Genomic DNA, 22,624 nt, shown 5'->3' with positions numbered 1-22,624 from the left:
AGATGGAGATTAACAGGTTCTTGACTGCCCATGACATCAAAGGTTACGGGGAGAAGGCCAGGAATGCGGCTATAGAGGGGGGAAAAATGGCTTAATACCATAGCTATCACTAAAGAGTTAGTGCTGAGCAAACTTGTAGGTCTGAAGATAGATAAGTCCCCTGGTCCTGATGGAATGCATCTGAAAAAAATGGCATAAATTATAGAAGAGGCTTTGGTAATAGTTTACCAAAATTCTCTGGACTCTGGGCAGGTCCCGGTGGATTGGAAGATGGTGAATGTCACACCACTGATCAAAAAAAGAATGTAGGCAAAAGGCAGGTAACTACAGGCCAGTTAGTTTAACATCTGTAGTTGTGAAAATGTTTGTAACTATCAGTAAAGAAGAAATAGCGAGGCACCTGGAAGGAAATGGATCTAGATAGATAGATAGATAGATAGATAGATACTTTATTCATCCCCATGGGGAAATTCAACTTTTTTTTCCAATGTCCCATACACTTGTTGTAGCAAAACTAATTACATACAATACTTAACTCAGTAAAAAAAATATGATATGCATCTAAATCACCATCTCAAAAAGCATTAATAATAGCTTTTAAAAAGTTCTTAAGTCCTGGCGGTAGAATTGTAAAGCCTAATGGCATTGGGGAGTATTGACCTCTTCATCCTGTCTGAGGAGCATTGCATCGATAGTAACCTGTCGCTGAAACTGCTTCTCTGTCTCTGGATGGTGCTATGTAGAGGATGTTCAGAGTTTTCCATAATTGACCGTAGCCTACTCAGCGCCCTTCGCTCAGCTACCGATGTTAAACTCTCCAGTACTTTGCCCACGACAGAGCCCACCTTCCTTACCAGCTTATTAAGACGTGAGGCGTCCCTCTTCTTAATGCTTCCTCCCCAACACGCCACCACAAAGAAGAGGGCGCTCTCCACAACTGACCTATAGAACATCTTCAGCATCTCACTACAGACATTGAATGACGCCAACCTTCTTAGGAAGTACATTCGACTCTGTGCCTTCCTGCACAAGGCATCTGTGTTGGCAGTCCAGTCTAGCTTCTCGTCTAACTGTACTCCCAGATACTTGTAGGTCTTAACCTGCTCCACACATTCTCCATTAATGATCACTGGCTCCATATGAGGCCTAGATCTCCTAAAGTCCACCACCATGCAGATACTGCATGGATTCAGCAATGACAGGTCCTATTTGACAAACTTACTGGAATTCTTTGAGGACTTAACAAGCGCACTGGATAGAGGGGAACAGGTGGACATTATTTACTTGGATTTCCAGAAGATGTTTGATTGAGGCGCTGCATAAAATTTTTATCCATCAGATAGGATGCTTAAAGTTGGGGGTGATATATCAGCATAGATTGAAGATTGGTTAACTAATAGAAAGCAGAGAGTTGGGACACATGGGTGTTACTCTGGTTGGCAATCTGTGTTGAGTGGTGTGCCACAGGTGTTGGGGCCTCAACTATTCATGATATCCATTAACAATTTGAAAGAGGGGACCAGGTGTAGTGTATCTAAGTTTACTGATGACACTAAATTGAGTGGAAAGCAAATTGTGCAGAGGATACAGAGAGAAACAGATAGGTAAAGTGAGTGGGTAAGGGTCTGGCAGGTGGAGTATAATGTTGATAAATCTGAGGTCATCCACTTTGGAAGGAAAAATGGAAGATCAGATTATTATTTAAATGGTAAAAAATTGCAGCATGCTCTGTGCAGAGGGACTTGGGAGTGCTTGTGCATGAATCACAGAAGGTTGGTTTACAGGTGCAGAAGGCTATCAAGAAAGCAAATGGAATGGCCTTCTTTGCTAGAGAGTGAATTTAAGAGCAGGAAGGTTATGCTACAACTGTACAAGGCACTGGCGAGGCTGCAGCTGTACTACTGCATGCAGTTCTGGTCTCCTTACTTGAGGAAGGATATATTGGCTTTGGAGGCGGTGCAGAGGATGTTCACCAGATTTTGTTCTTTAAGAGATGTCCCAAATAAGCAGCTGCCCCAATTAACCACTGGCCCAATTAACCAAATCCACTGGATGGATGGGGACTGATTAGGGACAGCTGCACTTACTGTGTGTAGATCATGTCTAACCAATCTTACAGAGTTTTTCGAGGGAAGTACCAGGAAAAGTGATGAAAGCAAGGAAGAGGTTGTCTATGTGGACTTGAATAAGGCCTTTGACAAGTTCCTGGCTGAGAGGTTGGTCAAGAAAGTTCAGTTGCTTGGCATTCAAGATGGGCTATTAAATTGCATTGGACGCTGGCTTCACAAAAGAAGTCGGAGAGAGGTAGTAGGTGGTTGCCTCTCTGACTGGATGCCTGTAACTACTGGAGTGCCACAGGGATCAATGCTGGGTCCATTGTTGTTTGTGATCTATATCAGTGATCTGGATGATAATGTAGTAAACACAAAGTACACTGCAGATGCTGTGGCCAAATCAACACGTACAAACAAGCTGGAGGAACTCAGCAGGTCGAGCAACATCCGTGGAAACGAGCAGTCAACGTTTCGGGCTGAGACCCTTCGTCAGGACTTCATATGTAGTAAATGATGTGATAATGTAGTAAACTGGATCGGCAAATTTGCAAGTGACACCAAGAATGAGGGTTTAGTGGACAGCGGGGAAGACTATCAAAGCTTGCAGTGGGATCTGGACCAGCTGGAAAAATGGCTAAAACATGGCAAGTGGAATTTAAAGCAAAAAAAATGTGAAGTGTGGTAATTTGGGAGGACAAACCAAGGTAGGATTTACACGTTGAACAGTAGGGCACTGAGGAGTAAGGTAAAACAGAAGGATCTGGGAACACAGATCCATAATCCTTGAAAGTTGTGTCTCAGGTAGATAGGGGCATAAAGAAATCTTTTGGCACATTGGCTTTCATAAATCAATGTATTGAGTACAGGAACTGGTATGTTATATTGAAGTTTTATAAGATGTTGGTGGGGCCTATCTTGGAGTATTGTGGGTAGTTTTGGTCACCTACCAACAGGAAAGATGTCAATAGAATTGGAAGATTGCAGAGAAAATTTACAAGGCTGTTGCCAGGACTTGAGGACCTGAATTTCAGGGAAAGGTTGAAAGGTCAGGACTTTATTACCTAGAGCGTAGAAGAATGAAATAGGTACACAAAATTATGGAGTAAATGCAAACAGGCTTTTTCCACTGAGGTTGGGTGAGACTAGCAGGTCATGGTTTAAGGGTGAAAGGTGAAATGTTTAAGAGGGACATGAGGGGGATCTTCTTCAATCAAAGTGTGGTAAGAGTGTGGAATGAGCTGCCAGTGGAAGTGATGTATGTGGGTTTGATTTCAACATTTAAGAGAAATTTGGTACATGGATGGGAGAGGTATGGAGGGTTATGGTCCAGGTGCTAGTCAATTGGACTAGGCAGATTAATGGTTTGGCATGGACTAAATGGGCTGAAGGGTCTGTTTCTATGCTGTAGTGTTCTTTGACTCAAGGTAGCATATGGTGACATACAATGTTATGTACTTTAATAATAAATTTACTTGGACTTTGACCATTGGACCACACTTGGAGTTCATATAGCAACCAAGAGGTAAATCCAAGTCAATGAGACTGGGGTTTATTTCTGCTCCACAGAGATCAAGTGATTTGCAGTGAGTTGGAAATATTAAAGGTAGTTGGTACGGGAGTTTGGTTGTTGGATAATACATGGGTAACAACACAAAAAAAAACTGCAGTTGCAGGAAATCTCAGATGAAAACATAAAATGCTGGAGGTAATTTGCAGGTCAGAACTGGAAAGGAGACAGAAGCTTGTTAAACTGTAAGGAGAGTGACTAAGGTCTTTGACTTGAAACATTAGCTCTGTTTTTCACCCCATAGATGTGGCCTGATACGCTGTGTATTCCTAGCATTTTCTGTTCTTGTTTTACATGCACAGAGATCAGACATTTGCACGTTCCTGTCATAAAGTAGCTTATATCCAAGAAGAATTCACATCAGACATTCTTCAGACCTCCAATGTTAAGACAGATGCTATTCCACACAACTGATTCTCATTTTTTCATGGAAGAAAGAAGTCATTCTTTTCTTTCAAACCAATGAAATCTCTCACTGAAACAAATGAATTCCTATCTCTGTGAAGAAAAAAAGATTGGTGATACTGGAAATAGCTTTCTGGAGTCGTTTCCCGCGGTTTCTGACTTACTCTGGCTTTTTCATCCACCTCCACCCCTCTAATCCCATTGAAGGGTCTGAACTCAAAACGTTGACTGCTTATTACCCTCCATAGATGCTATTTGATTTGCTGACTTCCTCCTGCATTTTGCTTGTATTGCTCAAATTTCCAGTATCTGTAGAATCACGAGTTTATGTGTTGGTATTAACGTGCCGTTTCTGAGAAATCAGTAATTTATTGGCTTAATCTCTAAATGCCATGTAACACTGGGGTCCTGCAATTCCTAGGGCTGTGGAGAATGAGAAAAATATCTCTGTCCACAGAGCAGGAAACTTTAACTTTGCTTCTCTCCTTGTACTTCCCTTTCAAACTCATCAATACAAAAATTTGTCCTTGGTGGTGTGAACAGTCCTTGGTTGTCCTTGATGAATATGTGAGATAAAGTAAGATTTAAGAGAAGATTAGTTTCATTTGTCACATGTACATCAAAACATCGAAACACACAGAAAAATACCTCAATGATCAACACATCCTGAGGCCGCACACAAAATGCTGGAGGAACAGCAGCCCAGGCAGCATCTATGGAAAAGAGTACAGCTGATGTTTTGGGGTGACACTCTTTAGCTGTACTGGAGAAAAAGAGATGAGGAGGCAGAGTAAAAAGGGGGAGGGAAGGGAGGGAGAAGCATAAGGTGATAGGTGAAACCGGGAGGTGGGGAAGGGGTGAAGTAAAGAGCTGGGAAATAGATTGGTGAAAGAGATACAGGGTTGGAGAAGGGGGAATCTCATAGGAGAGCACAGAAGGCCATAGAAGAAAGAAAAAAGTGGGAGGAGCACCAAAGGAAGGTGATGAGCAGGCAAGGAGATAAGGTGAGAGAGGGAAATGGGAATGGGGAATAGAGAAGGGTGAGGGCATTATCTTAAGTTCAAGAAATCGATGGTCATGCCATCAGGTTGGAGGGTACCCAGATGGAAAGTAAGCTGTTTCTCCTCCAACTTGAATGTGGCCTCATCGCAACAGTAGAGGAGGGCATGGATGGACACGTTGGAATGGGAATGGGAAGTAGATATAAGATGGGATCTCAACTGGGAGATCCCATTTTTTGTTGTAGATGGAGTGTAGGTGTTCGGCAAAGTGGTCTGCAATATTCGAGAGGCTACACCAGGAGCTCCAGATACAATTGATGACCCCAACAGACTAAGAAGTGAAATGTCACCTCACCCGGAAGGAATGTTTGGAGCCCCGAATAATAGTGAGGGAGGAGGTGCAGGGGCAGATGTAGCCCTTGTTCCACTTGCGAAGGTAAGTGCCGGGAGGGAGATCACTGGGGAGAGATGATTGGACAAGGGAGTCACGTAGGGAGTGATCCCCGCGGAAAGCAGAAAGTAGGGGGAGGGAAAGATGTACTTGGTGGTGGGATTCCACTGGAGGTGGCGGAAGTTATGGAGAATATTGTGCTGGATGCGAAGGCTGGTGGGGTGGCAGGAGGATGGGGTGAGGACAGACATGCGCGACATTGCGCTGGGGACTGCCTGTAAGTATTGCTCCGCATCGGGCGCCAACAGAGCCTGCCCCTCACAACTCACTAACTCTAACCATACTGTACCTCTTTTGGAATGTGAGAGGGAACTCAAGCACCTAGAGGAAGCCCACACAGTAACAAGAAGTACATACAAACTCCTTACAAGCAGTGATGGGAATTGAGCCCTAATCTTACAGTTAGTGCTGTAAAGCACTGCACTATCTGCTATGCTAACATACCGCATAACATACATTCTTTCCTCACACTTGGGACTAGTACTCACAGTGTTGTCTAAGGACCAGACCAAAGCCCACATCTTGGTCAAATCCATTCACGTTTGGTGATGTATGACCCTATTCTATCAGTTGTTCGGTTGTGAAACGTAACAGAGGAGGAAGAAGCCCATTCGGCTTATTTTATAATGTGTTTCCCGAATGTCCTTAAAATCTAATAAGCACACAAGGGTTGGATCTAAAACGAGCAGCAACCTGCAGAGCAAGAAGTGCAGGGGATTTCTGAGAACAGCGGGCCTTTCTGTGGTAAACAGTGTGTCAGCAATGATTGCACTTTAATTTGAAACTGCAAATAGTTTATGCAGCCCTGATTTTTATATAGTTACAGCTGTGTGTTGCAGCAAATGAATAAAATTTCATAAATAAAAGGACTGAGACCGGTGAGGTGAGATGACCAGTATAAAGAGGAGAAGGACAGTAGTGAGAAAGGAGTAACTTCTTTCTATAATAACACTCACAGAATGCTGGAGGACCTCGGCAGGCCAGGCAGCATCTATGGAAAAGGGTTCTTTCTATTTTTGTCTGTAATCAATCTACTCCCATTGTATTGAAAAACTGGGGAGGAAACTAGGATTGCTCTCACTGGAGGATATCAATGATTCAGCGGAGTAAAGGCTATACCTTCATGGTCGGTGTACAAGCTATGGCTCCGCATTTAAAAAGAAAAACAGACAGCTGTGGAGGCCAAGTCAATGCCTACTGAATATTGGAAAGCCTAGACAGAGGGGACATGGAGAGGTTGTTTCCAATAGTGGGAGAGTATAGGACAGAGGGCAAAGCCTCAGAATAGAAGGGTGTCCCTTTAGGACACAGATGAGGAGGAATTTCTTTATCCATAGGGTGGTGAATCTGTGGAATTCATTGCCACCGACAGTTGTAGAGGTTAAGTCATCAGGTATTCTTAAAATGGGTTCTTGATTAGTAAAGCTGTCAAAAGTTACAAGGAGAAAGCAGAGAATGGGGTTGAGAGATAGTAGATAATAGATCAACCATGATGGAATGGCCCACAGTAAACTCAAAGGGCTGAATGCCCTAATTCAGCTCCAATGTCATATGGACTTATGGCATAAGATAGGGCAAACTGATTTGTAACATATCTTAGGATTTCTTTAAACTTTGCAACATCATATACAACAGAAGAACAAATATTATAGTGGAACATTTTTGAAAGCATTCACAATCAGTCTCAAATATTTGCCTCATCAGCTGTAATGGAAGAAAGAATCAGAGGATTATTTCTAGACTTAGCTGCATTATCTGATAATTTTCATCATTTGACGTTTGACTAGCATTTGTGTTAATGGAGGAGCCGACAAGGATAAATAATGTGAATTTTTTTTTCATAATTAGTGCAAATTAATCTAACCTTGCTGTCAAGATGCTAAGTTATTATTTGTCAATTGAGGTTCTTGGAGAAATGATGACAGTTATTGATGGAAATAACCTACTATTGAGTCTATGATCAAACTACAGATTAGCTGAACAAACTTGAAAGGACAGGAAGGCAAAAGAGAGTGCTGGGTCATTAGCATTCTGTTCCCTTTCTTTTACCTCAAAGGGACTGACGGCAAAATTTGCCTTTTGAAGTGCATAGAGAAACAGTTTAAAGAAGTCCATGAAATCCAAAATATCTGACAGCTTTCACTTATTCACGAAACATCTTCCTTATTACACTGTGAGTTTTTATCTTCATCCAGTTTAGTTTACCCTGACTGAAAATGTTCTCCCAAAAACGAACTAGAGATCTTTATCCAATTTGTGAAAGCTTTTCAGTGCTTTTCTTATAAACTGGACAATGTGTAGCATATTTAGAAACATAAGACCCCATGTTAAGATAAATTTACTGGACAAATACTGACATTCTAAGGATGTACAGGTTAATTGGTCACATGGATGTAATTGGGCAGCACGGGATTATTCGGCCAGAAGTGGCTGTTACCCTGTCTCTAAATAAAATAAATTTTAAAATGTAATTCTTTCTAGCTCATGATGTGATTTAAAATGGGACTAATTTGCAAGCATTGATTCAATATATTAATAGCAAGTGAAGCATTATTGCCAAATACCCTGTAAATATTGTCACAAGGTGAGCCATACTAAGCATCTCCAGGAACACGAGGAAAGATCCATTGATGATATCCTTGTTTGGAGTTGGGTTGGCCAGACAGTGTCTGTGTGTATTCCAAAAGTCGACACATTTAAGGAAGGATAAACCAACAGTGGAGGCAATCCAAAACTTGGGAAGTAATGACAACATAAACGATGCTAACCGAAGTGCTTTCCTGAGGTAGTCTCATTTGCCTGCATTTGGTTCAAATAGTTCTCTGAAACTTCCTTATCCGTGGACCTGTCCAAGTTTTATTAATGTTGCAGTTGTACCCACTGTTCCACACACTCACCAATAGCTTCTTAACACCCCTTTAAATCTTTTCCCTCTAATCTTCAGCCTACATTGTCTAGTTTTAGACTTTGCTACCCTGGGAAAAAGGCCATCACCATCCACCTTATTGATGCCCCTTGTGATTTTATAACCTACTGTAAGGTTACCCCTCAGCCTCTTTTGCTTCATGGAAAACAATCCCACTCTTCCACTCTCTCCTCATTTCAACCCTCCAGTCCTGGCAACAGCCTTGTGAATCATTTCTGCATCATCCCTTGCAGAGGTGGAGGGCTGTGGAGGATAGATTGCTGGAGGTACTTAAAGAGGAGGAGGGTAAATGTTTGAAAGGTCAGGGTATTCAGGTCAGTGGAACCTGCACAGAGATGAGCACCGGAGTAGACCAGCTATGCTTACATTGCATTGTGGTCAGGGTAGGGGAAAGACTTGAGTGGGCCAGGTAGTCTTGTCACGTTCCTTTTTCTTACGTAAGTGAGAGTCTGTCCAACAGTGCCTAATCTTCAATTGCCTGCGATCTCTGTGTCATTGGTCCAGGATGTTGTTCTAACAAGGCTGTATATTAGCTGGTGTGCAATGGCCACTCAAAGGAAAGTAATTCCTGCACAACCACACACAAAATGCTGGAGGAAAGGTTTTGGCCTGAAACGTCAACTGTGCTCTTTTCCATAGATACTGCCTAGCCTGCTGAGTTCCTCTGGCATTTTATGTGTGTTGCTTGGATGTCCAAAAGCTGCAGATTTCCTCACATTTGTCATGCATGAACATAAAGATTAGCTTTATTTGTCACATGCACATTGAAACATGGAAACACACAGTGAAATGCAAAAGTTTTTCATCCACAGATTTTAAGGGGGACAGGCCGCAAGTGTCAAAATGCTTCTGATGCCAACAGGGCCTACCTACAACTTACTAACCTGTATATCTTGTGAATGTGGGAGGGAACTGAAGCACCAGGAGGAAACCCACACAGAAATAGGGAGAACGTACAAACCTCTTATAAACAGTGGTAAGAATCAAACCCCGATCGGTAACTGCGCTAACCACTACACCACTGTGCCACTTTCACACATCTTCTTTCTTGAAATGGAGTGCAAACAAGTTACCATCTCTCCTGGGGGGGGGGGGGGGGGCAGGGGGAGGTGGAAGGTCTGACTAGCTCTACCTAATAATCGAGATAAGCCTGTGCAACACACACAAAATGCTGGAGGAAATCAACAGGTCAGACAGCATCTATGGAAATGAATAAACAGTCAACATTTCAAGCTGAGACCCTTCGTTAGGACTGTATTACATTGCTCATTGTTCAGTCTGCATGGTAACAAATGAGATTACCAACAATGTGAAAACTTTTGACTATTTTACTTGTGTAAAGAGAAAATAAAATAGATTTTTAGATGTCCCTTTTTCACCCTGTTCTAGTTTGGAAAAAAAAGTAGCAAATTACTGAGATAGGATAAATTGGATCATGAGTGAACTAAATTTAAAATATATGTCTTAAAGTTAAGAGGTTAAGTGATCCAATCACAATATTTAAATAATGAAGTGAATTTAAAAGAGAATGAGTCATCACGTTCACAATGCAACCCAAAACAGGAGAACATCATGCTAAAATAATAACCAAAAAGCAATTCCAGGTTAAACATTTTCATACAAATGGGAAAGTTAGTGGAAAATAATGACACAGAAGTCATGAGTACAGAAATAGGGGATATAACATAAGAAAAGGATATTAATTTAAAATGGCTAAAGGGCAGCCATTATAAGAACGGGGTGAACTTTGAACTCTGTGAAGCAAAAGGCATTGTTCCACTCTGTGACAAATATACTTCAGAATCAGAATCAGAACTAGGTTTAATATCATTGGCACATGTGGTGAATTTTGTTGTTTTGCGGCAGCGCTACTTTGCAATACTCAATAATCTCTTCAAAATGATAAAGTACAATAAAAAAAATGTTAAAAATTAAATTAAAGAAGTAGCCCAAAAAGAAAGCAAAAAAAAAGTGATGTTGTCTGGTTGGGTTCAATGTCCATTTAGAAATCTAATGGCAGAAGGGTAGAAGCTGTTCCTGAAATGTTGAGTGTGTGTTTTCATGCTCCTGTACCTCCTCCTTGATGGTAGTAATGAGAAGAAGGTGCCCTGGGTGATGGGGGTCCTTAATGATGGATACTGCCTTTTTGAGGCATCACCTCTTCTCAATACTTGGAGGCTAGTGCCCACGATGGAGCTTTCTGCAGCTTTTTCCGATCCTGTGCTGTGGCCCCACCACACCAGATGGTGATACGACTTAACAATTTGGCAGGCGTCTTTGGTGACACGCTAAGTCTCCTCAAACTCCTAATGAAATATAGCTGCTGCTGTGCTTTCTTTGTATTTGCATCAATATGTTGGGCCCTGAAGACCTGGAATAAAAATAAAAGGTAGTTCTAAAAGGAAAGCAAGTTTGTGTTTCATTTATTCATTGCAAGAATTGAGCTGCCTCTCACAAGATAATCAGTTATTGTTCAGCAGTAATTGTCCTTGAGGAGGAGCAATGGAGTCACATTCTTGAACTGCCATTGGCATTTGGCCTTGCTGGATATGTTGTGAGAGTGTTTTCCAGGAAAGGTAATCTCATTGAGTTGTGGGATGGGTGTTAGTCCCAGTGACACTGAAGCAATGGCAATAAAATTCCAAGTCAGATTTTGTGTCATCCGGGGAGGAATTTGCTAATGCTGGTATTCCATGTGCCTGAAATCCTCGTTTTCTTTATGGTCACAGGCTGCTGAAGTTACAATGGCAAGTAAGTGTAGTGTATTTTATACAGTGGATTCCGGTTACTTGGGCCATCAGTTAATCAGGCCATCAATTAATTGGGCCAGCCACTTATTTGGGATAATTCTTAAAGAACAAAAACTAAATCAAGAAAATAGCTGGTATTATTTGGGACTCTATGCTGCTTAATTGAGAAAGGAGACTGCTGCTGGATAGTGTCTAACTAGCATGTGCTGCACATAATTGTGTGGCCGTGACACACTATGCCATGCTTAGAGCAAACAGTTTTGAAATAGCGTCAGTTGCATGTGTTTGTGTTTAAACAAAAGCAATGATTTTTCTCTCTGATAGTTGGTGAGAAATAACCAGTAAGGCAATTCAGAGCTTGCTTGGTCAGTGTGGTTTCAGGCATTCATACTTGGAGATGCCAGAAACGCCAGAAATGAAAGTTAAACTATTTAATGACTTCAGGCTAGGAACTATGAAGAACTTGAATGTTGAATGTTGAGTATCTTGAATGTTCCAGTGAAAATGAAGATTAGGAGGATGCAATCATTGAAAGCATTTTATGTAAGCACACTGCATTAAGTTGATTTGGTTCACTTACAGCCAATCACAAGAACGCGGCAGCTTTCACTGGATAAATTCCTCCATCGATAACTATTATGAACTAATGACAATTTTATCCCTGCACCAAGCATAGCTTTCCCTTCCCCCCGCTTTCTACTTTCCACAGGGATCACTCCCTACATGACTCCCTCATCCATTTGTGCCTCCCCACTGATCTCACTCCTGGCACTTATCCTTGCAACTGGAACAAATGCCCCTACACCGCCTTCCTTACTACCATTCAGGGCTCCAAACAGTCCTTCCAGGTGAAGTGACACTTCACCTCTGAGTCCGTTGAAGTCAACTACTGTATCCAGTGCTCTTGGTGTGTCCTCCTGTATATCAGTGAGACCAGACGTAGATTTGGAGAGCGCTTTGCTAAGTACCTACATTCCAGCCACCAGAAAAAGCTTGATCTCCCAGTGTCCACCCATTTTAATTCCATATCCCATCAACATTCTGACATGTCAAGGTGGTAGGTAGAAGATGAGAAACATAGTCCAGAAGTGCCTGGATTTTCCATAAGGTCCTTTGTTCTACCACTGCCTCCAGTGTGTCCAACTTGACTCCTATAACAGAGCCGGACTTTCTAATCAGTTTATTGAGCCTGTTGGCATCACCCGTGTAGATGCCGTTGCCCCAGCACTCCACCACACAGAAGGTGGTACCGGCAACAATAGACTGGTAAAACATGTAACATGACTTAGATAGACTTTTGACCGAGAATTTCTGAAACCTACCTTCTGATCCCTTAGCTCTATTTTGGTGCCCCAGTCCATTCCCTTCCCACCGACATTTGGGACACCTCTCATACTCTCCAGCATTTTAACAACCTTCAATTCCTCTGTCCCCAGCACCTCATCTTCTCCACAGCTGTCCGGTCCCTATACACTTCCGTCCCCAATCAGGAAAGTATTTAGGCTCTCCCATTCTTTCTAGGACATAGATCAACTCAATCCCCTCTCCTAACAGTCTCCTCCACCTGGCAGAATGTGAGCTTACTCAGAACAATGTCCCTTTTGATTCCTCCCACTTTCTACCAATCAAAGGTGTAGCTATGGGCCCTTGCTGCACCTACCAATTCATTGGCTATCCATGCTCCAAACCTCCCCTCTACCAGAGTGGTAGAGAGTACCACTCTCTAATCTTCCTCCTGAACCATATTGGATCAATTGGGAGAATACACCAAGTGTGATTGCACAGTGAATCGATTGGGCTTCCTATGCATGGAGGGCTCTCTCTTTTCACGCAGGCCTTGCTTTTCATCTCAGTGCTCCTGGTTCACTGCTCCCACACTGTACGTTGTTATCACTGTGCACCATTACTAACCTGACTCAGTAAAAACATTTAATCATGCTACTGCATTCTTCCACAGTGCATATATAACACCTCCACTACATTGATGCCTGAATTGTTGTTGCCTCCTGCACCCACCCATAACTCATCAATTTCATTTAATTCTCCCGATGGAACCTCGCATGTATCTCTCCAATTTACTGATGTCCTGCACTATTTTGGTTTATTGATCATTACAGAATGTGTCTCTGGTGTTTCGCACTCCCTCCACCAGAACACTCTCTCTTCCCCCCAACCCACCAACACTGACAGAACAGCAAAAGAGCTCCCTTACTCCTAAACATTTACCCAATAGCCCACCAAATGATAAATTCCTATACATAGCATAAGACATAAAAGCAGAATTAGGCCATTCAGCCTATCATGTCTGCTCCACCATTTTATCATGGCTGATTTATTATCCTTCTCAACCCCATTCTCCTGTCTTCTCCCTGTAACGTTTGAAGCACTAATAGTGAACCTACCAACGTCTGCTTGCAATATACCCAATGACTTGGCCTCCACAGCCAAGTTTTACTCTTTTACTCATATTCAGCATCACTGATTGTACTGAGACTTCTCGGACATTAAAGAGAATCAGATTGCTGCAGTCACCAAGGATTGTTGGCAACCATTTCCCTTGCTCTCAACAACTGATTCTTAATCAAATGCCAATATCTCCTTATGACCAGAGTCAAGGTAACTCATTTTGACTGAGAAACCAGATTAATTGCACATTCACTGATAAGTTTCCAAATGACTCGGATTTTGGGCTCTCTGCCAGATACACTGAAGCACAGATCTCATCGATGAATGACAGAAGTGCGGTGATAATAGCTGACGTTAATATGCAGTCATTACGGGATAACAATCAGAGGGGGGAGTACGGGCAGGGTTATGGGGAGAAGGTGGGGGTGAAATGGAAATCTTCTGTTGACTGTATTGCCTTCTGCGTAATACAAGATGGTTGAGGTGCCAGCAAACAATTGTCACAATTCCAATATATCATGACAAAATTTTTCATGAAACTATAGTTCTGTGTAAAAGTCTTAGGAACATATATATATATGTATGTAGGATGCCTGAGACTTTTGCACAGTACTGTATTTGTCAACGTGGAGCAGAGAGCGAGTTTGTAAATCTGGCAGAACCAAAGGGTGTTGGGAATGGCAAGGGTGAAGTGACATGGGAGGGGTGTGGGGAGGTAGTAGAGGAGTGCCAGGGGTGGGGTTGCCATGGTTTGGGTTTTCGTTTATTGATCATTACAGAATGTGTCTCTGCTGTTTCCCACTCCCTTCCCTTTTTCCCCTACTATGATTCCCCTCACTCTTCCCCCTGACTACTCTCAGTCCACATTAGAGGCCCATATCAGAATCAGGTTTATCATCACTCATATAGCTCTTGAAATTTGTTTTTTATGGCAGCAATACAGTGTGATACATAAAATTACTACAGTACTGTACAAAAGTCCTAGGTGCCCTAGCTATATATACGAGGGGTGATTGATAAGTTTGTGGCCTAAGGTAGAAGGAGTCAATTTTAGAAAACAGCACATTTATTTTTCAACACAGTCCGCTCATACATTTACACACTTAGTCCAGTGGTCATGGAGCATACAGATCCCTTCTTTGTAGAAGTTGGCGTCTTGGACCTCCAGAAAGTGGTTCACAGCAGGGGTGATTGATAGGTTCGTGGCCTAAGGTAGAAGGAGATGAGTTATACAGCTCTCATTATATGCACGTGCATTCGAGTGATTACGCAGAAAGTTTGAAGTTAATAACTTCTGTGGTATTTCTGTTTCAGATAATTGAAAATTGCAAGTAAGCACTGTCTGAGAAAATACCATCCCTTTCTCTCAATTCCTCCGTCTCCACCACATCTGCTCTCAGGGTGAGGCATTTCATTCCAGGATGAAGGAGATGTCTTCCTTTTTTAAGGAAAGGAGCTTCCCTTCGTTCACCATCAACTCTGCTCTCAAACGCATCTCTCCCATTTCCCGCACATCTTCCCTCACCCCATCCACCCGCCACCCCACTCAGGATAGGCTTCCCCTTGTCCTCACCTACCACCCCACCAGCCTCCGGGTCCAACATATAATTCTCCGTAATTAATATAATTAATTTAATTCTCATTGTACGTGTTTATAATTCTCCGTAACTTCCGCCACCTCCAACGAGATCCCACTGCCAAGCACGCCTTTCCCTCCCCACTCCTTTCTGCTTTCCGCAGGGATCGCTCCCTATGTGACTCCCTGTCCGTTCGTCTCCCCCATCCCTTCCCACCGATCTCCCTCCTGGCACTTATCCTTGTAAGCAGAACAAGTGCTACACCTGCCCTTACACTTCCTCCCTCACCACCACTCAGGGCCCCAGTCAGTCCTTCCAGGTGAGGCCACACTTCACCTGTGAGTCAGCTGGTGTGGTATACTGCGTCCGGTGCTCCCGGTGTGGCCTTTTATATATTGGTGAGACCCGACACAGACTGGGAGACCATTTTGCTGAACACCTACACTCTGTCCACCAGAGAAAGCAGGATCTTCCAGTGGCCACACATTTTAATTCCACGTCCCATTCCCATTCTGATATGTCTATCCATGGCCTCCTCTACTGTCAAGATGAATCCACACTCAGGTTGGAGGAACAACACCTGATATTCCGTCTGGGTAACCTCCAACCTGATGGCATGAACATTGATTTCTCTAACTTCTGCTAATGCCCCTCCTCCCCTTCTTACCCCCCTTATCTATCTATCTATCGATCTATCTATCTATCTATCTATTTATTTATGTATTTATTTATTTATTCATTCCTTCCTTCACCCCCCCCCCTTTTTCTCTCTCCTTTTTTTCTCTCTCTGCCCTTCTCACAATCACTCCTTGCCTGTTCTCCATCTCCCTCTGGTGCTCCCCTTCCCATTTCTTTCTCCCTAGGCCTCCCATCCCATGATCCTTTCCCTTCTCCAGCTGTGTATCCCTTTTGCCGATCACCTTACCAGCTCTTAGGTTCAACCCTCTCCCTCCTGTCTTCTCCTATCATTTCAGATTTCCCTCTTCCCTCCTACTTTCAAATCTCTTACTATCTTTTCTTTCAGTTAGTCCTGATGAAGGGTCTCGGCCCGAAATGTTTACTGTACTTCTCCCTACAGATGCTGCCTGGACAGTTGTGTTCCACCAGCATTTTGTGTGTGTTGCTTGAATTTCCAGCATCTGCAGATTTCCTTGTGTTAGCATTATGAAGGACCCCATGCACCCCTTTTACAAATTCTTTTCCCTCCTGCCATCTGGGAAAAGGCACCGAAACATTCGAGCTCTCACGACCAGACTTTGATAACAATTTCTTCCCCCAAGCTATCAGACTCCTCAATACCCAGATTCTGGACTGGTATCAACTTACTGCCCTCTACTGTGCCTATTGTCTTGTTTATTATTTATTGTAATGCCTGCACTGTTTTGTGCACTTTATGCAGTCCTGGGTAGGTCTGTAGTCTAGAGTAGTTTTTGTGTTGGTTTACGTCGTTCAGTGTAGTTTTTGTATTGTTTCATGTAGTGCCACGGTCCTGAAAAACGTTGTCTCGTTTTTACTGTGTACTGTAGCAACAGTTATGGTCGAAACAACAATAAAAAGTGACTTGACTTGACTTGACTTGAGATGTTATGTACAAATCTCTAGACTAAATGAAAGAAATATATATTATACCCAAAGTGGCTCTCAGCTGAATGAGTATCCTTGTGTGCGGCTACATTGTGGTGTGTGTAGAACTTTGTTATGCAAACATATGCTGAGGTTTCATCTGTTCCCAGTGATGCAAACGATTCGACTGACCACATTGTCCCACCACCTTTCCTCTGAAGCATCTTAATGAGAAAAACACTTTGGCTATCAATCAATAGGGTAGAGGTCAGCATTGCATTATCCTTAAATCCCTATGGGGAAAAAAGAGATGATACTCTTGAATCCTGTCAAAGTAATTTCACAGAAAATCCAGTCACTAACGACATTCAGACTTGGACCAAGGCTTTGCATTATGTGTGATGAGAAGTGCCCTCGATTTCAGGTCCTTCATGTGTAGCGAGAATCTAGGCACCACCAAACATTGTCCACAATTCAGCCATGCTGAGAATGAGAACATCATCCAGGAATTTCTCTAAAAAGTGGCTGCCCAAAACGGTCTAGAAAGAGATGCAGTTGTCTTTATTGAGGTTCATTATAAACTGCTTTGTAACTTTGTTCTCTACTAGCCATTCCCGGGGATGCATGCTGAGTTCAAAGTAAATTTATTATAAAAGTACATGTATGTCCATAAGACAGTGAGACACAGGAACAGAATTAGGTCCATCGAGTCTGTGCCGCTACTTATTAACCCTCTTAACCCCATAACCATTGACACCCTAACTTATCAAGAACCCTTCAACATCCACTTTAAATATTCCAAATGACCTGGCCTCCACAGCTGTCTGTGTCAATGAATTCCATTGATTCTCTACCTTCCGGTTAAAGAAATTCCTCCTCATCTCTTTTCTAAATGGATGTCCCTCTAATTCTGAGGCTGTGCCCTTTGGTCCAAGGCTATTATGGGACACATCCTCTCCGTCTGGGGTTTTCAATATTTGATGGGCTTCAATGACATCCCCCCTCATTCTACTAAATGCCAGTGAGTTCAAGCTCAGAGCTGCCAAACATTCCTCATACATTGACCCTTACATTCCAAAGATTATTCTCGTGAACCTCCTCTGGACCCTATCCAATGCCAGCAAATCTTTCTTAGAAAAGGGGCCCAAAATTGCTCATAATACTCTGTGTGGTCTGACCAATGCCTTCTAAAGCCTCAGCATATACCACCCTAAGACTTATGTTCTTGCAGGCATTCACAGTAGATACAAAGAAACACAATGGAATCAGTGAAAAACGACACACAAAGATGAACCATCAATGTGCAGAAGACAAATTGTGTAAATATATTAAAAATAATAATAATGAATAAACAAGTAATAAATTACATATATATATATATATATATATATATATATCTATAGATATAGATATAGATATTGCTGCCTGAATGCCAGAACATGTACTGAAGGTAGAGATAGGGTAAATGCAAGCAGGCTTTTTCCACTGAGGTTGGGTGGAACTAGAACCAGAGATCATGGGTTAAGTGTAAAATCCGAAAAGTTTAAGAGGAACATGAGGGGGAGTTTCTTCACTCAGATGGTGGTGAGAGTCTGGAACGAACTGCCAGCAGAAGTGCTGGATGAAGGCTTGATTTTAATATATAAGTAAAATTAGGATTGGGACATGGAGGACTATGATCTGTGTGCAGGTCAATGGGATTAGGCAGATTCATAGTTTGGCAAAGACTATATAGGCTGAAGGACCTGTTTCTGTGCTCTGTGACTCAATGTTCATGCGCAAATGTTGCTGACTGGCACGTCTCATCAGCAGTACCATTGGCTCTGTGGAGAAAGGCCGCGGTCTAAGTGCACAAGGAGGAACATAAACCTGTATAAAATTCCTGCAGACTGTCTGCTCAGGGAACACGCGTGGAGGAAAATTGCGGTCATGATGAAATAATGTGGAGAGAATGGTACGGCTTACACTGAAAATGCATTATATACATACACAAGTGTTATAAATAAATAAAATAACATAGCTGAAATGTTATGATCTTATGGTCCATGATCACTCAATAGCATTCCAATATTAAGGTGCTAGCCTGAAATGTGAACACTGCTGCCTAACGTGCAAAGCATTTTCAGCATTTTATTTGACTTCATTTCTGATTTTCAGCATCTGCATTTTGCTTGTGGAATACTGGTTTCTGGTATAATGTGATCTAAGGGTAATGCAGCAACCATTTTCCACACATTTCCAATTCCTTCTTAACACTCTGGAGTAGAATAAAAGAGCATCGATTTATTTACTCAATGACAGGATTTGAGCCTAACACGCTGTTGAAGTAAATAATGGAGAGGCGTAGGAGGAGAAAGATGGAGGGAAGTGAAAGGTAATGAGAGGAGGGCAGTGGCGAATAAAGAGATGAGGGGTGTGGGAGATCATAGTAGGATAAATGGGAAGAATTGGGAGTAAGGTTAAGGGAACGGGAGGAGAGGAGGAGGTACAGAGGGCAAGGCAGGGAGGAGAGTACAAAGCTGTGTAGAGAAATGGAAGTGGGTATTAGATGGAGGAATGGAAGAGTTGGAATATAGCGGTGAAGAGATTTGGAAGGAATGAAGAGCAAAGGAATGAGGTGGGAGATGGGAAAGAGTAGGGAGAGCATGAATGGCAGAGAAGGAAGTCTCAGAGGTGGAGTGTATTGGGTGGCAACAAGAGGAAGGGTGACAAAAAGGGAAATAAAAAGTTAGGAGGTGAGGTGGAGAGGAGAGAGTACAAGAGATGTCAGGGGATGGCATAGTGAAAAGAGAGGAGGAAGGAGATGATGCATCATTGATAAAAGGCATGGGAGAGGATAGGGAGTTATGGAGTAAGAGGAGGTAAGTAGTTTTGGATGGAAGGGAGGGAGTAATGGGGTGGGTGAGAAATGAAGTTGAAGGGGAGGTAAGTGAAGAACTGGGAGTACAAAATGAAGTTGAGGGGCTGGTAGAGGAGAAGGGAAGGAAGGATGAGGCCATTGTGGGGATGGAGTGGACTGGCCTGAGTAGGGAAGAATAGTGAGTGAGTGGAGTGGATAGGGAAGAATCGAGAGTGGATAGTGAAGAATAGAGAGTGAGTGGAGTGGATAGGGAAGAATGGAGAGTGAGCAGAGTGGATAGTGAAGAATGGAGAGTGAATGGACTGGATAGGGAAGAATGGAGAATGAATGGACTGGATAGGGAAGAATGGAGAGAGGATAGTGAAGAATGGAGAGTGAGTGGTGTGGATAGTGAAGAATGGAAAGTGTGTGGAGTGGATAGGGAAGAATGGAAAGTGGATAGTGAAGAATGGAGAGTGAGTGGAGTGGATAGGGAAGAATGGAGAGCGGATAGTGAAGAATGGAGAGTGAGTGGAGTGGGTAGGGAAGAATGGAGAGTGAGTGGAGTGGGTAGTGAAGAATGGAGAGTGAGTGGATGGATAGTGAAGATTGGTGAGTGAGTGGAGTGGATAGGGAAGAATGGAGAGTGAGTGGAGTGGGTAGTGAAGAATGGTGAGTGAGTGGAGTGGATAGTGAAGATTGGAAAGTGGATAGTGAAGAATGGAGAGTGAGTGGAGTGGATAGTGAAGATTGGAAAGTGGATAGGGAAGAATGGAGAGCGGATAGTGAAGAATGGAGAGTGAGTGGAGTGGGTAGGGAAGAATGGAGAGTGAGTGGAGTGGATAGTGAAGATTGGTGAGTGAGTGGAGTGGATAGTGAAGATTGGTGAGTGAGTGGAGTGGATAGGGAAGAATGGAGAGTGGATAGTGAAGAATGGAGAGTGAGTGGAGTGGGTAGTGAAGAATGGAAAGTGGATAACGAAGAATGGAGAGTGAGCGGAGTGGATAGTGAAGATTGGTGAGTGAGTGGAGTGGTTAGTGAAGATTGGTGAGTGAGTGGAGTGGATAGGGAAGAATGGAGAGTGGATAGTGAAGAATGGAGAGTGAGTGGAGTGGGTAGTGAAGAATGGTGAGTGAGTGGAGTGGATAGTGAAGATTGGTGAGTGAGTGGAGTGGATAGGGAAGAATGGAGAGTGGATAGTGAAGAATGGAGAGTGAGTGGAGTGGGTAGTGAAGAATGGAGAGTGAGTGGAGTGGATAGTGAAGAATGGCGAGTGAGTGGAGTGGATAGGGAAGAATGGAGAGTGGATAGTGAAGAATGGAGAGTGAGTGGAGTGGGTAGTGAATAATGGAAAGTGGATAATGAAGAATGGAGAGTGAGTGGAGTGGGTAGTGAAGAATGGTGAGTGAGTGGAGTGGATAGTGAATATTGGTGAGTGAGTGGAGTGGATAGGGAAGAATGGAGAGTGGATAGTGAAGAATGGAGAGTGAGTGGAGTGGAGAGTGAAGATTGGTGAGTGAGTGGAGTGGATAGGGAAGAATGGAGAGTGGATAGTGAAGAATGGAGAGTGAGTGGAATGGGTAGTGAAGAATGGTGAGTGAGTGGAGTGGGTAGTGAAGAATGGAGAGTGAGTGGAGTGGATAGTGAAGAATGGTGAGTGAGTGGAGTGGATAGGGAAGAATGGAGAGTGTATAGTGAAGAATGGAGAGTGAGTGAAGTGGGTAGTGAAGAATGGTGAGTGAGTGGAGTGGATAGTGAAGATTGGTGAGTGAGTGGAGTGGATAGTGAAGATTGGTGAGTGAGTGGAGTGGATAGGGAAGAATGGAGAGTGGATAGTGAAGAATGGAGAGTGAGTTGAGTGGGTAGTGAAGAATGGAAAGTGGATAATGAAGAATGGAGAGTGAGTGGAGTGGAGAGTGAGTGGAGTGGGTAGTGAAGAATGGTGAGTGTGGAGTGGATAGTGAAGATTGGTGAGTGAGTGGAGTGGATAGGGAAGAATGGAGAGTGAGTGGAGTGGGTAGTGAAGATTGGTGAGTGAGTGGAGTGGATAGTGAAGAATGGTGAGTGAGTGGAGTGGGTAGTGAAGAATGGAGAGTAAGTGGAGTGGATAGTGAAGAATGGTGAGTGAGTGGAGTGGATAAGGAAAAATGGAGAGTGGATAGTGAAGAATGGACAGTGAGTAAAATATGCGGAGCGAAGGAGTTCGATGACAATGAACAGTCCCATCTGAGATTAAGCGAATCCCTCTCCATCCTCTTTACAAATAAGAATTCAAGCGAAGGAACTCACCTACTTTCCTTAGGTTCTTGTTCTTGAGAATGGAGACGATGACCAGCGAGTTGCCCAGAAGGTCAACCACGATGGTAAAGATGAGCACAGTGGCCAGGGCACTAGTTACCCACACGCGCCTCTCGGGAAGCCTCTCCACATCCTCAAGTGAGAGATTCTTCGACAAAGTTATTACCCCACTCATCACAGGACTCACCCAGTGTGAGAGGTACTGTAATCACTAACAGAAATAGCAAGACGTTGTCTTGGGGATAATTCCGCTGAGAGGGGTGTACCCAAACTGGACGCCACCCGGCACAACCCCGCCTATTTAAAAGGGATTCTGCATCTTATCTTGTGGATAATCTTATCTTATCTTGCTCCGTTCTACCCTCGCTGGTTCTCTAGACCACTCTAGTCCACTCCGATCTTTTGGCTCTCTCCAATCGTCCCTGTCTCACTCCGACCCCCTCTGGTTCAGTCGGACACCGTTTGCCTTATTCCGACCCTCTCTGGTCCACTCCGACTTCTGCCTGTCCGCTCCGAACCCCCCGACACATTCCAAACCTCTCCGCCTCTATCCTCTTTTGCAGAGCGGTCGGACAACACCGGCGGTTCAATTTCGTCTTGGAAGTGATCCCGCAAGCTACAGATCCAGCCGTTCAACCAACTCCGCGCTGTGAAGTGCGGAGAATATCCGGCAGGTAGACAATCAATTACGCATCTAAGTCTCTCTCACTAAATAGGCAGATGCCTTTATTTTTGTCATTTTTTAAAAAAAATTCAGAGACTGTGCGTTATCACTGCAATGATCTAA

General features: G+C 43.2%; 1 protein-coding gene across 1 annotated transcript in view; it reads right to left on the bottom strand.

The window, feature by feature from the left end:
• LOC140739544 (melatonin receptor type 1A-like) overlaps positions 1-22,012 on the bottom strand; it is a 36,080-nt gene extending 14,068 nt beyond the window's left edge. Inside the window, exon 1 of the mRNA XM_073067941.1 lies at positions 21,829-22,012. Coding sequence (XP_072924042.1) covers positions 21,829-22,012 — 184 coding nt within the window. The remainder of the gene's footprint in view (positions 1-21,828) is intronic.
• Between the last annotated feature and the right edge of the window lie 612 nt (positions 22,013-22,624).

This window comes from Hemitrygon akajei, chromosome 15 (assembly GCF_048418815.1).
Source record: "Hemitrygon akajei chromosome 15, sHemAka1.3, whole genome shotgun sequence".
In the NCBI taxonomy this organism is placed as follows: domain Eukaryota; kingdom Metazoa; phylum Chordata; class Chondrichthyes; order Myliobatiformes; family Dasyatidae; genus Hemitrygon; species Hemitrygon akajei.
This window is presented reverse-complemented; position numbering and strand designations above follow the sequence as displayed.